The sequence below is a fragment of the Mercenaria mercenaria genome, chromosome 7 (assembly GCF_021730395.1).
Source record: "Mercenaria mercenaria strain notata chromosome 7, MADL_Memer_1, whole genome shotgun sequence".
Taxonomy (NCBI): domain Eukaryota; kingdom Metazoa; phylum Mollusca; class Bivalvia; order Venerida; family Veneridae; genus Mercenaria; species Mercenaria mercenaria.
In genome coordinates, this window is record NC_069367.1 from 60,409,021 (window position 1) to 60,425,565 (window position 16,545).

Consider the following 16,545-nt stretch of genomic DNA (forward strand, 5'->3'; position numbering starts at 1 on the left):
AAGTTTTATTAAAATCAAATACAAAATGTGGTCTCTATCGTGTTCACAAAGAAATTGTGGACGGACGGACGGATGGACGACGGACGAAGGGTGATCACACTACGTGACAGATGAGTAAAAACCAGGCATTTGTTTCTTCGCCATTGTTTTTATAGGACACTGCAAATATCGTATCTCGAAAAAAAGGACAACACTATTTACGATACATATTTATATAATTATTTATTTATTTATGTTCAATATATAAATTCTTCTTTCATTGTGTCAAATGTGCTGGGATTTTTCCGATTACCTCCGAAAATTTACTCTTTCTTCAGACGTACTTTAACCAAGTCGACTATGTCTTTTGTGTTTATCTGTTAAAAAGAAGCACACTTTTTACAATGTCTTTGCTATCCGCGTTTTTATCCAGTATTCCAACTAAAATTATTTTAAACGTTACGATTGTACTTGGATACAAAAAAAATATTGCTTGATTCTGGGACTCTGAAATCCATTATTAAGATTTGGGAAAAAAACAAGAATTAAAACGGAGAACACAGTCAAATCGCCGTTACAGAACTTAGTATTATACTTGACATCGTTTGATTAACGTTGTTTTTAACAAATGTTGAACGAATTACTCTTCAAGTTTTTTTTTTATTATGGATGTTTTGAATCACATACAACTTAAATCAAATTATCTTAAAGCGACTCAAACTATATAATAACAATATTATACTTAACGGAAACTGTATATACCTACCATTTTCACAATTGTGCCCTGTATAGTCAGGTAGACATACACAGTCATAGGAGCCAAAAGTATTGATGCAAGTACCTCTGTTGAGACACGGTTTCGTGATAAGACACTCATTGATGTCTGAAATAAGTCGTGTAAAATAAGACAAAAAGACAAAGCGTAACGTAAGAAGTGCGGAACTGCTAACATTTAAGCTTATACAAAAAGGTAGAGAATGCTATATTTTGAGATTTGAATATAAAAGATGCACGAACGAAAGCAAATTCACGTAAAAAAAAGTTTGAAGTTATAAACTGCCATAGTTAATCCTTTCAAGAGCCAATAAGTTTTAACGAGGGTTGTCAACCAATCGCTCAAGTAACCCGAAACGTACAGAAACGAACTTTTTGCACACCCTTTACATCTAACACAAACCAAACGTTGAATAAAACGAAACACAATAACTAACTGAGAGGCTTTTAATTTAAATACGTGTTACATGGAAGAGAAATATCCTTCGGAAGTTTAATAAAACAACCTAAGGCGGTTACTTTATACAGTTGAAATTCAACTTAAAAGGATATTTTGTGCACATGTTTTCAGGGCGGGACTTGAACATGTTACGTGGTAGCTCTGATTTTGAGATAAGCGAGTGCGAGATACCGAGCTTCAAGTGAAATATTATAATTTTTAAAGTTTTACTTGCTAAATTATTCAAAGGTTTCAAATTGTATCTTTCTTATTAAATTTAGAAAGTGTATATCACTATAGCCTATGCAGTTTTGGACATATAACACAACACCGATCGTATCTCTAACGGCTACAGATAGATAAAGGTCCTACGTTTAAATCATTGCTTACATGTAAGGGAAATCTCCAATACCAGTTTTACTGCATTTCATACGCCATTCCCTGCTGCTTGAGGTCAGGTATTTTTGAGAAAAATAAATGTTTATTTTCATTTCATAACCTTTTGCATAGATAATAGGATATGACCCCTATCACTATAAAAAATTCATCATGGATCCATTAACATCTTGTGGTTTTCACAGTTAGAAGTATCGGTAATAGCGCACTAAATTGTCTATCGTCTGTTTTCGTAATCACATAAAAATATTAGAAAGGTCATGTAAGGTGCTGTTGAAAATTCTAAAAATTAAGTTATCGTCTATTTCTCTGCCAAGAACAGGTCCTGGTGTTGTTTTGGCCGAGATGGGGCAAAATATGCCGACTCTGTCTTCGCATAATTTCGAAAATTAGCAAAGTAGTGTGGCAAATATTACTTAACTGATTAAACATGATAAAGCAGATACTATTACGTTATTCCGTATGAAAATAAAATTCCGGTAGTTTGTCGTACCTATCTGGCAATTATCACCTTCCCAACCATCAGCACAAATACACTCGTATGTTCCAGGGAGGTTGTTACAGGTAGCACCATGCTGACATGGGAACATCAAACACTCATTTTCATCTATAATAGAATAAAAACATGTCTTTACTTCATTCCTACACTACAGCAATCTTTTCATTATAAAATGCAACATATCATCGACATTTCTTTTATTAGTTTCTTTTTTTCACTGATGGTAGTTTTATGGGAAAAAATCACATCTGACATTTTCTGACTGTTGTGTGTAATATCAACTCTGTAGTTGATACAAATGTCCTTACATCTTTACAGAAGAGCATTGCATGCCTTTGAAACTTTGAAGAAGTGTTGAAAGCCAGATTAGGAGTGTATCTAAGGTTAAGAGTTTGGAAAGAAATCTTGAACGTCGTTTGTATACCTGTAACAGAATAATAATATCACCTGTGACAACAGTTATAAATCATTAGTAACGTTTTGTCATCACAAACTTCTAAACGATTTTATGGGACTGTAGTTTACACACTTCGTAAGATTTTGGGTCATAGTAATTTTCCAACTATATTTGATAATATTATAAAACGTTTTATAAAAGGGGCTATGGCCCAACTGTTTTCAAACACACAGCATCTTTAGTGTTCAATCCTTTTACAGTTAGACGCTACGCTTCCTTCTTTGATTGTGTCTGACGAAAGAGGGGGATGACTATACGATAAGCTGTTTTAAATCCCACTGGTGTTGAACTGTTTTTATTTCTGTCTTCTGATCTGTTTCGTCGCGCCCTTAACGGTGTTTCTCTTGATGTTTCTTCTTCTACAAAAAGGCATTGAGTACATGCGTTTTTGGTTCTTACAATTTACTTTTTATATAAATATAAAAGAGCAATACTTTTTGTTTTACATGTCATGTCTTCTGTTGCCATTGTGTGTGTTAGGGGTTCACCTCGCGAGATTTACTTTTATTACACCGTCCCGTGACTTCGAAACATGGTGGGTGTAAGAGTGTGGTTAGGTGCGCACCATTAAGGTCCCCAGGGGTGTTTTTGCAACTGACCGTTCCAAGGCGGTACCCGACCGTGTTCTTTATTTGTTTGTTTTGACCTCGTGTGTGTGTGTGCGTGTGTGTGCGTGTGTGTGCGTGTTGGTCGTGTGCACGTCTGCGATTTGTGGAGGCTGCATATTTGGAAGGTGGCATTCCCAGTTTGATGTTTATCCTTGCTTTTCAAAAAGCATTAATATCCTCAGTGCCGACTTGACAAGTATACATATGTTTAACTCATTTCTTGAACAGACTACAAACTGAGTACCGTTTCTGTCGCGTTACGTAAGACTGAATCATGTGCAACCGAAATTAACTGATACTTAAATGTATATTTATACAAATCTTCACTAAACCGGAGCTTGGATGACAGTTCATACACCTACCATTTTCACAGTTTGGTCCTGTATAATCAGGCAAACATATACAGACATACGAACCAAAGTTGTTGATGCAAGTGCCCCCGTTGAGACATGGATTCATAAGGCACTCATTGATATCTGAAATTGAATATACGACAGTTGGTAAACAAGAATAGAATAATATTTCACACAATTCGAGAACAAATTCTCAAATTAAATCACATTTTGCGTTAAATATAGGTGCATAGCAATCGAGTATATTACACTTACTATAACTCGTATTTGATTCTATACACTTAAGCTTAGTATGTCACTGCTTCTCATTTACGTAAAGAGATCTAGAAATTGTGTTTAAATTTGTTCAAGTTTACTATATCACTTTGTATATCTGTTGGGAAATAATGCTACGTTAGACACATCACTTTATACCTCAACGCTTTATATCCTACATGAAAACTACAGAATCTTTAAATATTATTACCTGCTGCACATAGCGGGCCAGTGTAACCTGGCGGACATATGCATTCATACCCTCCAATTGTATTTATACACGTCGCTCCATTTTCGCATCGAGACAGACCAAGAATACATTCATTCACATCTTAAATAGTAAACCATAACGAATGTTAATTGACAGTCATATATAATACTTGCTTCAAACCAATTCTAACTACATGCTATTGTAAAAGTACTTCTGTAGGTATATTGATAAAAGAGTATTTTTAACTAGAAAATCAATGCTACATGCCATTGTAAAAGAACTTCTATAGGAACATATTGTTCAAGGGTTTGTTTTAACTAAAAACTCAATGCTACATGTCATTGTAAAAGTACTTCTATGGGAATATATTGATTAAAAGGTTTGTTTAAACTAAAAACTCAATGCTACATGCCATTGTAAAATAACTTCTATTGGAACATATTGATAAAAGAGTTTGTTTAAGTAGAAAAGCAATGCCACATGCAATTGTAAAAGAACTTCTATAGGAACATATTGATTAAAGGGTTGGTTTTAACTAAATACTCAATGCTACATGCCATTGTAAAAGAACTTCTATGGAAAAATATTGATAAAAAGAGTTTGTTTAACTACAAACTAACTGCTGTATATTTTGCATTATCAAACCAATGGACAATACCTACCATTTTCACAATGTGTTCCAGTCCATTGTGGTGGACAATTACAGAGGTATGATCCCTGTGTATTGATACATGTACCGCCATTCTTACATATATCTAGCTCTAAACATTCATCAACATCTGGAAATATATACATGTATATGAGTGTTAAGTATGGAAGCACCCGGAGCCATTTCTAATGATTACGACCAACATATGTCGATTGTTTTTCAAATGGGAATATTTGTCATTTTCATGTGTACTTTTGTTTAACGAATGCAATCTTGGTAACCGCCATTTGTAACTCATAATCATATCACGTTAATCTCTACACAACACGACTACCAGACAGACACGTGTAATGTATAACATACACGAGCCAACTAACACAAAGAAGAATGAATGTTCTACCAATGATAGTTTAAATGCACAAAAATTTGCACAAACCTCGTTCACAGTTGACACCGGTTCGACCTGCTATACACTGACATACGTAAGAGCCTGGTGTGTTGAAACAAGTGCCGCCATATAGGCATGGATTGGTCAAACATTCGTTGACGTCTAAAATATTTATTGGATATAATAATATTTCTAATAACGTTAAGGAAAAATACAAGGTATCATAATTCTCATCTATCAGAGTTCAGTCAAAATCCCGAGAAGAACCAGGGTACCAAGTTAGACCTCTGGTATGTGACAATGGGTATTATTGAATGTTCAATTTTAAAACGAGTTTGAGTCTTTGAACATTAATGCATAGCAGTTCTAAATTAATAATATGTTGTTCATTACAGCATTAGAATTTCAATTCATCAGTTAGTGACTACATAACAAAATATAAATAAATAATCTTCTCATATTTTGAGAGCTTTACTTATACTGAACTATGTATTTACGCTAATGTAGGTTTGCTACCGATAACTAATATGGGTTACTCCTCCATTATATTGCAAGTAACTTCAGTTGGAGAATACTGAAAGATACAGATGGTGCCGCAAAATCATACTTTATAGCATCCGCAAGTAGGACTCTTATCCAATGTTTAAAATTTTAGTTAAAAGGAGCGAGAGCTTGTAATCACGACCTGGTTTTGTAGTCCGCTCTTTAAACTTACCAGTTTCACAGTTCTCTCCTGTATATCCGTCCGGGCACCGACAAGTGTACGATCCGGCATTGTTTATGCAAGTACCACCATTTAGACATGGGTTGGTTAAGCATTCATCTACATCTGTAAAAGTAATGCATTCCATAAACATATCTTATTTAATAACTTGTAGATTTTTCTTCACATATTAATCAATGAACCTATTTGATTGTTCGTTTGTAGGTTTAGACTATGGATTTCTAAAATATTAAGATAAGATTGATACGAGTTAGAGTACATAGGTGCTGCTATTTAAATGTATAATCTCTCACAAAAAATAGATATGTATAATGTTATCTTACCGATTTCACAGTTAGGTCCTGTCCAACCAGGCGGACAGTAACATGTATAGGAACCTTCATTGTTATAACACGTTCCACCGTTGATGCATGGATTCTGTACACATTCGTCATAATCTAGGTTAAGAAAAATAATTATTTGTAAAAAAGAAGAAAAAAATGTAAACTAGGATTTTAACTTTGATTGTGTCTGACGAAAGAGGGGGATGACTGTATGATAAGCTGTTTTAAGTCCCACTGGTGTTGAACTGTTTTTATTTCTGTCTTCTGACCTGTTTCGTCGCGCCCTTAACGTATTGAGTACATGCGTTTTTGGTTTTACAATTTACTTTTTATATAAATATAAAAGAGCAATATGTTTTGTTTTACATGCCATGTCATCTGTTGCCATTGTGTGTGTTAGGGATCCACCTCGCGGGATTTACTTTTATTACACTGTCCCGTGACTTCGGAACATGGTGGGTGTAAGAGTGGGGTTAGGTGCGCACCATTAAGGTCCCTAGTGGTGTTTTTGCAACTGACCGTTCCAAGGCGGTACCCGACCGTGTTCTTCATTTGTTTGTTTTGACCTCGTGTGTGTGTGTGCGTGTGTCTGCGTGTTGGTCGTGTGCACGTCTGCGATTTGTGGAGGCTGCATATTTGGAAGGTAGCATTCCCAGTTTGATGTTTATCCTTGCTTTTCAAAAAGCATTAATATCCTCAGTGCCGACTTGACAAGTATACATATGTTTAACTCATTTCTTGAACAGACTACAAACTGAGTACCGTTTCTGTCGCGTTACGTAAGACTGAATCATGTGCAACCGAAATTAACTGATACTTAAATGTATATTTATACAAATCTTCACTAAACCGGAGCTTGGATGACAGTTCATACACCTACCATTTTCACAGTTTGGTCCTGTATAATCAGGCAAACATATACAGACATACGAACCAAAGTTGTTGATGCAAGTGCCCCCGTTGAGACATGGATTCATAAGGCACTCATTGATATCTGAAATTGAATATACGACAGTTGGTAAACAAGAATAGAATAATATTTCACACAATTCGAGAACAAATTCTCAAATTAAATCACATTTTGCGTTAAATATAGGTGCATAGCAATCGAGTATATTACACTTACTATAACTCGTATTCGATTCTATACACTAAAGCTTAGTATGTCACTGCTTCTCATTTACGTAAAGAGATCTAGAAATTGTGTTTAAATTTGCTCAAGTTTACTATATCACTTTGTATATCTGTTGGGAAATAATGCTACGTTAGACACATCACTTTATACCTCAACGCTCTATATCCTACATGAAAACTACAGAATCTTTAAATATTATTACCTGCTGCACATAGCGGGCCAGTGTAATCTGGCGGACATATGCATTCATACCCTCCAATTGTATTTATACACGTAGCTCCATTTTCGCATCGAGACAGACCAAGAATACATTCATTCGCATCTTAAATAGAAAACCATAACGAATGTTAATTGATAGCCATATACAATACTTGCTTCAAACCAGTTCTAACTACATGCTATTGTAAAAGTACTTCTGTAGGTATATTGATAAAAGAGTATTTTTAACTAGAAAATCAATGCTGCATGCCATTGTAAAAGAACTTCTATAGGAACATATTGTTCAAGGGTTTGTTTTAACTAAAAACTCAGTGCTACATGTCATTGTAAAAGTACTTCTATGGAATATATTGATTAAATGGTTTGTTTTAACTAAAAACTCAATGCTACATGCCATTGTAAAATAACTTCTATTGGAACATATTGATAAAAGAGTTTGTTTAAGTAGAAAAGCAATGCCACATGCAATTGTAAAAGAACTTCTATAGGAACATATTGATTAAAGGGTTTGTTTTAACTAAATACTCAATGCTACATGCCATTGTAAAAGAACTTCTATGGAAAAATATTGATACAAAGAGTTTGTTTAACTACAAACTAATTGCTGTATATCTTGCATTATCAAACCAATGAATAATACCTACCATTTTCACAATGTGTTCCGGTCCATTGTTGTGGACAGTTACAGAGGTATGATCCCTGTGTATTGATACATGTACCGCCATTCTTACATATATCTAGCTCTAAACATTCATCAACATCTGGAAATATATACATGTATATGAGTGTTAAGTATGGAAGCACCCGGAGCCATTTCTAATGATTACGACCAACATATGTTGATTGTTTTTCGAAATGGGAATATTTGTCATTTTCATGTGTACTTTTGTTTAACGAATGCAATCTTGGTAACCGCCTTTTGTAACTCATAATCATATCACGTTAATCTCTACACAACACGACTACCAGACAGACACGTGTAATGTATAACATACACGAGCAAACTAACACAAAGAAGAATGAATGTTCTACCAATGATAGTTTAAATGCACAAATATTTGCACAAACCTCGTTCACAGTTGACACCGGTCCGACCTGCTATACACTGACATACGTAAGAGCCTGGTGTGTTGAAACAAGTGCCGCCATATAGGCATGGATTGGTCAAACATTCGTTGACGTCTAAAATATTTATTGGAGATAATAATATTTCTGATAACGTTAAGGAAAAATACAAGGTATTATAATTCTCATCTATCAGAGTTCAGTCAAAATCCCGAGAAGAACCAGGGTACCAAGTTAAACCTCTGGTATGTGACAATGGGTATTATTGAATGTTCAATTTTAAAACGAGTCCGAGTCTTTGAACATTAATGCATAGCAGTTCTAAATTAATAATCTGTTGTTCATTACAGCATTAGAATTTCAATTCATCAATTAGTGTCTACATAACAAAATATAAATAAATAATCTTCTCATATTTTGAGAGCTTTACTTATACTGAACTATGTATTTACGCTAATGTAGGTTTGCTACCGATAACTAATATGGGTTACTCCTCCATTATATTGCAAGTAACTTCAGTTGGAGAATACTGGAAGATACAGATGGTGCCCCAAATTTATTCTTTATAGCATCCACACGTAGGACTCTTATCCAAATGTTTAAAATTTTAGTTAAAAGGAGCGAGAGCTTGTAATCACGACCTGGTTTTGTAGACCGCTTTTTAAACTTACCAGTTTCACAGTTCTCTCCTGTATATCCGTCCGGGCACGGACAAGTGTACGATCCGGCATTGTTTATGCAAGTACCACCATTTAGACATGGGTTGGTTAAGCATTCATCTACATCTGTAAAAGTAATGCATTCCATAAACATATCTTATTTAATAACTTGTAGATTTTTCTTCACATTTTAATCAATGAACCTATTTGATTGTTCGTTTGTAGGTTTAGACTATGGATTTCTAAAATATTAAGATAACATTGATATGGGTTAGAGTACATAGGTGCTGCTATTTTAATGTATAATCTCTCACAAAAAATAGATATGTACAATGTTATCTTACCGATTTCACAGTTAGGTCCTGTCCAACCAGGCGGACAGTAACATGTATAGGAACCTTCATTGTTATAACACGTTCCACCGTTGATGCATGGATTCTGTACACATTCGTCATAATCTAGGTTAAAGAAAAATAATTATTTGTAAAAAAGAAGAAAAAGATGTAAACTAGGATTTTATTTTCTTGATTTTTCCATGGTAAAAATGCTCGCTGCGAACAAATAGTTATAATTACCTGCTGCACAGAGCGGGCCAGTGTAATCTGGCGGACATATGCATTCATACCCTCCAATAGTATTTATACACGTCGCTCCATTTTTGCATCGAGACAGTTTTAAAGTGAATGTCGTTACTAAAGAACTTTTAAGTAAGGTTAGGGAGGGCTTGTTTAAGTTAAGATTAATATGCTACTGGCATTGTATGAGTAATTCTTTGGGAACAAATTGGTAAAACATGTTTTTTCTTAATACTACATGTAAATGTAAAAGCACATCTATGGAACCATATTAATAAAAGCGATACTTATTCAACTGCCTAATATAGGATGACTTCATCAGTATCAACATGTGCTCAGCCTTCGTTATTATTGTTGTTGAAATATGGCAACTATTCTAATTTGCAATCAGAATTGCCATGTTAATTAAAAGCTACAGTTATATATACTCTAAGTCTTGGTTGTGATTTTATGTTGACGACCTGTCCAGTTCTTTCAGTGCAAATATTTGTAAAGAATAATCTGAACAGTGCCAAGATAGATGACCTGTAATACGATCAGTTAATACTGTCGTTATAATCAATCTCGATGAGACCTTAGAGAAAACCAAAGCTGAAAGAACTGGACAGGTCGTCAACACAAAACCACAACCAAGAGTATATATAACTGTAGCTTTTAATTTCAAAAAACACATATATATATATATATATATATATATATATATATATATATATATATATATATATATATATATATATATAAGACATATCAAGAACAAATCTTGCCACATTATGAGCTAAATATACAATTTCAGATTATTGGCTATTCTGACCTTGACAAGAGCTAGAGTTTTCAAAATTGCGACTTGCGTAGGCATTTTCTGAAGATGGACGACTACCATGTTAAACGTTATCTACTAGGTGTCACAAGAAAGACTTGCCCTTAAGAGGCCCTTTATAGTGAAATAAACAAGGTCAAAGGTCATTCGGTGCATATTTTCATGTGTGTTATATAAATACCTTGTATCTTGGTCATTTATCGGTGTATAATAACAACAATGGTATCAAAATGAAACCAGGACTTTGTATATTTATTTACAAACACTTCGTCAAATTTTCACATTTACATACCTATGAATATTCATGAAAACTTCCAAAAATGGGCAGAAAATTCGTTAAAAATGACATTTTCAGATAATACAAGGACTAAATCTTCACTATTTGTGTTTCTAAATGGACAAAAATAAGCCGAATTACATTTGACACATTACTTTATACAAATATATATCTGTTTGTAGCATTATTTATTGTTTGTAAGAGTAAATACTGGTCAAAAGTGGGTAGAGTATATTAATCATTACAAAAAAACAAATATTTAAAAAAAAACTGACAATATTTACATATCTCACATATAAACAATATTTTGAGAGAGTAAGATGTTTTGATTCTGGAATAATGTTCTTCATAAATATTAATTAAGAGTTTTTTAGCTCATTTGCATACTCATGAATATTAATTCAAATGTATCAAATATGCATTTTAAAACGTTCATTTAGTACACATATATCTGTTTCTTTGATAAGAATCTTATCAGTTTTATAAATGTCCGAGTAAAGCCTGTAAATATTCCATGCATTAAGAATATAATTAGTATGTAACACTTATTCAAATATTGCACAACGTAATTCACACAGTTCAGTCTTGCTCATAGTCTTTTTCCTATGCACAATACCAGAAGACATTGTTTTGAAAATGTCACAACGTTATTGTCCTCGTTGCCATTTACATTTCTACAGTTGGTATATAAATAGCCTCGCATGCACATTCAAACATGCAAACCTGGTTGGATCGGTAGCACGTCTTGCAATTAGTATATGATATATTACTTTGGGTATTATAGGAATACAGTCATACGTGTCATCCGTGGTATTCTTTGTATACATGCAAACTTAGATCCATTACTTTACGCTACCGATGCAAATTGTGAAGCGTAATTAGTATATGTCCAAACTGGCATATATGTATAGCTGGGATGGCATGTCTGTATACACAGGAAACACATGTGGTCAGTCTATATAACCATGATACCCAAAATGGCCTGCATCTATACCTAAGGTACCCATAGTTGCCTCTTTGTATGCCACGGACACTCATAGTGTATCTGTATGCATAGATAACCTGACTTGTATGTATATCCATCATACCTAAAAAGGCCTGTATACCTTGGATACATTGGCGGCCTTTCTGTATACCAAGGATATCCGTCTTGGCATACATATATAGCCCTGCTAGCCTGTATGTATACAATGGATACATATACTTCACATATGACACATAAAAGTTGCATCTTCACGAAATGCCTACGTAGGTGTTATCCAGCCACATATATGAAAATAAACTATATTGAATTAACCAATAAATAAGTGTTACATTTGGTTTCCTATATTGAAAACAACTAATGCATTTTAGGTGCCAAAATGTTACAAGTGTTGTGTATTTGGTGAGAAACAGTAACAAAAACAATGGAAAAAACTTTAGATCGGATCACTTAAAAACCTCGTTATACCCAGCACGCCAAGATTATCGCTGCTTCTGTTACCTATGAGGCAAGTGGGCCCTGTCCATCCTGTCGGGCATGTACAGGCAAATCCTCCCTCAGTGTTGAAACATTGTCCGCCATTCGCACAAATAGATAAGTTCTGGCATTCATTGTAATCTAGAAAAGATAAAACGGGTTAAGGGTATTAAGAAACATTAATATTTCAATCATTCATTGACACACAGAGACGGTATAATGGAAACTAGCATTGAAACGGAAGTTGATGTGTTGCGAAAAATGCACAGTGGAAATGGAAATAAAAAGACAGCTAAATACAAGTATATCGTGTAATACTAACATTCTATGCTAGGGTTGACAAGGCTTCTTCAAAAACCATAGACAAAGCATCCATTAAAATGAAGAATTAAAGTAGGTTGATAAATTGCAAAAACAGCATTTACTAGTACTACCCATTTCACATATTTGGCCAGTCCATCCAGCATTGCAATCGACACATTCAAACCCACCAATCAGATTATTACATGTTCCGCCATTCAAGCACATAATGTCCATACATTCATTACGATCTAGAAAGTTATAATAATTCGTTCTTTGTGTGTGTTTTTTGTTGTTGTTTTTATTAGTTGTCTTTGATTTATTGAAATGACACAATACGTAGAGACATTTTTAAAAGAATTATGTTGCTTAATCATATATCATAAAAATTAAGTGCTTGTCACAATCGTTTCCTCCAGCGGGAATTTGTTTCCTCTTGTTCGATGTGTATTCTGTCGCACGAATGTTATTGAGGTGATTTAAACTTTACCGATGTCATTTACGTAGTAAAATAGAATCACATCTTTACAGAAAATGACAAGCCAATACCTAGTAATCTAATAGCCCATGAAAGAAATTCAAACACAAACCGCTGGAATTACACTGGACATGATTCTGTTTTCCGGAATGTAAATGTTGCAAAATATAAACTAGAAGTACAAACTGAAGAAAAGGAAGTGTACCTTTCTGGCAGTCTTGACCCTCCCAGAACTCCGTGCATTGACACCTGTAGAAACCGTCCGTGTTAAAGCACATACCGTCATGTAAACATGGATTCTGTTCACATTCATTTGTATCTGAAAAAATATAACATTAATTTCAGATTGAATTGAACTCTTATTAGACAGGCAATGGTCATAACATATGTTGTTTCGTCGTGTCAGGCAGTTAGTCAATGGTGCGATAAAATGTCATATACAACGGCGTTAGCCACAAGGGTAACCCTTTCTTTACTATATATAATTGGTCGGCTATGTAAGAGTTGATTATCAATTTATTATATATCTGAAAATCAAAGTCTTTTCCTTCCACTCGCGGTGTAGTTGACTTGCCTAAGGAGATTCTGTGAAATTATGTTCATTAAGTTATAGCAGTTCATTCTTCGCTAAAATAACCTGTATGTATAGTAAACACCCTTAATTTGGTATAGTGTGTTATCCTGAATCAACAGTATTTGTTTTTCTTTAAAGTGAACGTTAGATGTTTCAAAATGAATTGTTAAGCAATTGTATTCGATAGTTTCTGATGTCCACATTTTCATTTTATGATATACCTAAAGCAGCCGGTGCGCAACATCCAGAATAAAATGAACATACCATTTCTGCAATCGATGCCTGTTCTTCCGGGTGGGCATTCACAGTAAAATGAACCGACATCGTTGATACAGGTGCCCCCGTACAGACAGGGACCCACTTCACATTCATTGCACGGCCCATCAGGGCCGGGCATATAGAGGTGGTTTTAGACTGTGCAATGGGTTCGGATTTGACAATTTTTTCCCTTCGAGTCACATTTCTGTTAAATTTTCGTTTGACACTCAGAAAGTGAATATTCTAACGTGTAATCGCAACAATAATGGAATTAATATTATTTAATTTTGTTCCTTCTGGTTTATATTTTGCAATATTTGCAGAATTTGCATTATATTGAATCGGATTTGATCAATTTCAGCCTTTCAAGTTATTCGCGCATGCGCAGTAAAATTATGTCATTCTTGCTGTACATAAAGTGTAGTCAGTGTAACGTCCTTTTTTATCAAAATATTTTGAAGTGGATTTTGTCAAGAACAAGGTAAATTGTTACCAACAATATTGTTTTTGATAACAATGCATTTTGAGTGCCAATTCACATCCGTTGATCTAAATTTTAGAATAAACCAAACTCATAGCGAGTCACCCTAAGTGATGACCTACTTACACTATCAATAGGAAACATAAATAAATGGCATGCTTTAGAAGACTTTTTGCTTAGTTACGCATTTTAATAGGTTTATAGAGGTGAGTTGCAGTCAAAGTATCATTTTTTAATGTGTATAAATGTGAAGTTTTTGAAGACGGAATAATGTAAACAATAGACCACGTGATTTTTGGCGCGATTTTACTACACATACATGTACATATGCTACTTTTGGCAGGTGGCGCTGTGTAAGGTTTTTCCAATTATTAAATGAAGCTATTTATAAACATATCCCAATGTGAAACATTAGGCATTTTAATTTATCAATTTGAGACCGCGTCAGAACTTTTGACTCGGTGTCTTGGAGAGAATTTTCTCTTGTACATACTTCCTGATAACAAGAGGCGCGAGGCAGTATGAACAGATGAAGAGATAGATAGTCGAAATAATCCGATGTATAAGCTTGTCTAAAGAGATAACAGGTCTAGCATTTTGTTAGCTTAAGATCTTCAGCCCTCTCGGTTTATATACTGGATTTGGACGGGAGGGATGAAGTGTACTCCGTAGGGAAATCATACCAATAATCGTGCCAGAAATCTGACACGCTCGCGTTTGTACATTTTAAAAGAAATCGGCAGCAGCACTTTCTGATCAGTTAATATACAGTAAAATCTACCATTGTGCCAAATTTTACGCATTAAAACCCATAATTGATGGCAGAACTACCTGACAATTTCGAACTGGTCTGAAACGTTTACTCTACGCCGCCATCTTGCTCCTTTGAAATACGAGACTGAACTTTCACCCGAGCGAACCGCTAAGAGAGCACTTACATGTGCCGCTTCGCGTTTGAAGTTGCATCAGCATCCCGGTGGCAAAAAAACTTGGGAAAATGGTTATTTTTTATTGAAATTGACTTGAATTATTACTTCCATTGATAAATCCTTAAGAAAACTTGTATGTATAAATCATTTCTTTTGTTTACAAGGTGCTGTACATGTATATTTTTAGCGGCTCGCGCGGTTACGTCATGCGAGAATCTCGTTGTAGCTATTCAATAATGGCCGCAGAAATGATGCTGATCTAACAGTGACTTGTAAAAATCGGCGATTTTATTGTAAGATTTGCTTGCAGAATTTGATAAATGGCGTTAACTGATGTAGAAGTGATTACTTTATCAAGATACCCATACGTCTTCGTTCAGAATTTCAGCTGACAACGTTTGCGACGAAAAGTTGGACAACTTTTTATTTTGGTATGGTTTCATAGTAGGCCTGGTCCAAAATTCTAAAGCCGCAACTATGAAAAAAAAAATATATATATATAAAAGCGGCATTTAGAGTTTTGGAAGCCAGGACTAGCATTTTGTATGTTCTGTAAAATTATAGATAGAAAAATCTTTGAAATCATGGATGGGCCATATATGTACTGTACAGTATATATTTTAAAACGAAGAAATCCTAGAATAGACCTGGTCACCATGTGACTTACGGCGCGAATTTACTACACATGTACATATGTTACACTCGGCAGGTGGCGCTGTTCAAGGCTTTTCCAATTATGAAAGCGAACTATTGTTAAACATAATCCAATGTCCTGCACAAGGGGGCATTTCGTCTTATTATAAGGTCCAATGATAGTCCATATAATGGGCGATTTGAGACCTCGTGAAAAATTTTGACTCGCTGTCTTCTGGTACATACCTGTACTTCCTGATGATAAATAACAACCACTACTTTTCTGCTAGTTTAGATTACAAGACGAAAATTGTGTTTTGGACTCTTGTAAGTGTATGAATGTATTGAATGACAAATCAATGCTTTTGACATAAAATTAAAGTGATAAAGATTTATATAGGCCCTAGATTATGACACTAACACATTTTTCAGGTTTTTCTGCATGAGTGACAGCAGCTATAATTGCATATTTTGTGCTACATTTATTTGATTTATTTGAAGATATCATCAGTTTTTAACAACTGCCCTGACCTCCCCGTTATGATCAGAAGTTAATTGTTGAATGTTGGGAGTATTTCCGTAAATGTAGATATGGATTTATAGGGAGATTACGCACCCACTCGATGAAAAA

The 16,545-nt window shown here is 34.5% G+C and overlaps 1 protein-coding gene across 1 annotated transcript; it reads right to left on the reverse strand.

Annotated features, from left to right (window-relative positions):
• Positions 1-302: 302 nt before the first annotated feature.
• On the reverse strand, positions 303-11,963 carry LOC128558301 (fibropellin-1-like). Its single transcript, XM_053547224.1, has 11 exons — positions 11,909-11,963; positions 9,478-9,591; positions 9,146-9,259; positions 8,478-8,591; positions 8,054-8,170; positions 3,972-4,091; positions 3,515-3,628; positions 2,802-2,903; positions 2,041-2,195; positions 746-862; positions 303-356 (listed from the first exon to the last, which is right to left on the reverse strand). The coding sequence occupies exons 1-11, from the start codon at positions 11,961-11,963 to the stop codon at positions 303-305; spliced, it is 1,176 nt and encodes a 391-aa protein (XP_053403199.1).
• Positions 11,964-16,545: the final 4,582 nt, after the last annotated feature.

What these genes read in the sequence shown, in the direction of transcription:
- LOC128558301 (XM_053547224.1), bottom strand. Translation starts at nt 11,963, where the DNA reads ATGTATGCCAAGACGGATATCCTTGGTATACAGAAAGGCCGCCAATGT. An exon ending in AGGACCTAACTGTGAAATCG is followed by an intron (nt 9,260 to 9,477) that starts GTAAGATAACAT and finishes TTACTTTTACAG; the next exon opens with ATGTAGATGAATGCTTAACC. An exon ending in AGGGCACAATTGTGAAAATG is followed by an intron (nt 357 to 745) that starts GTAGGTATATAC and finishes TCTTTTTAACAG; the next exon opens with ATAAACACAAAAGACATAGT.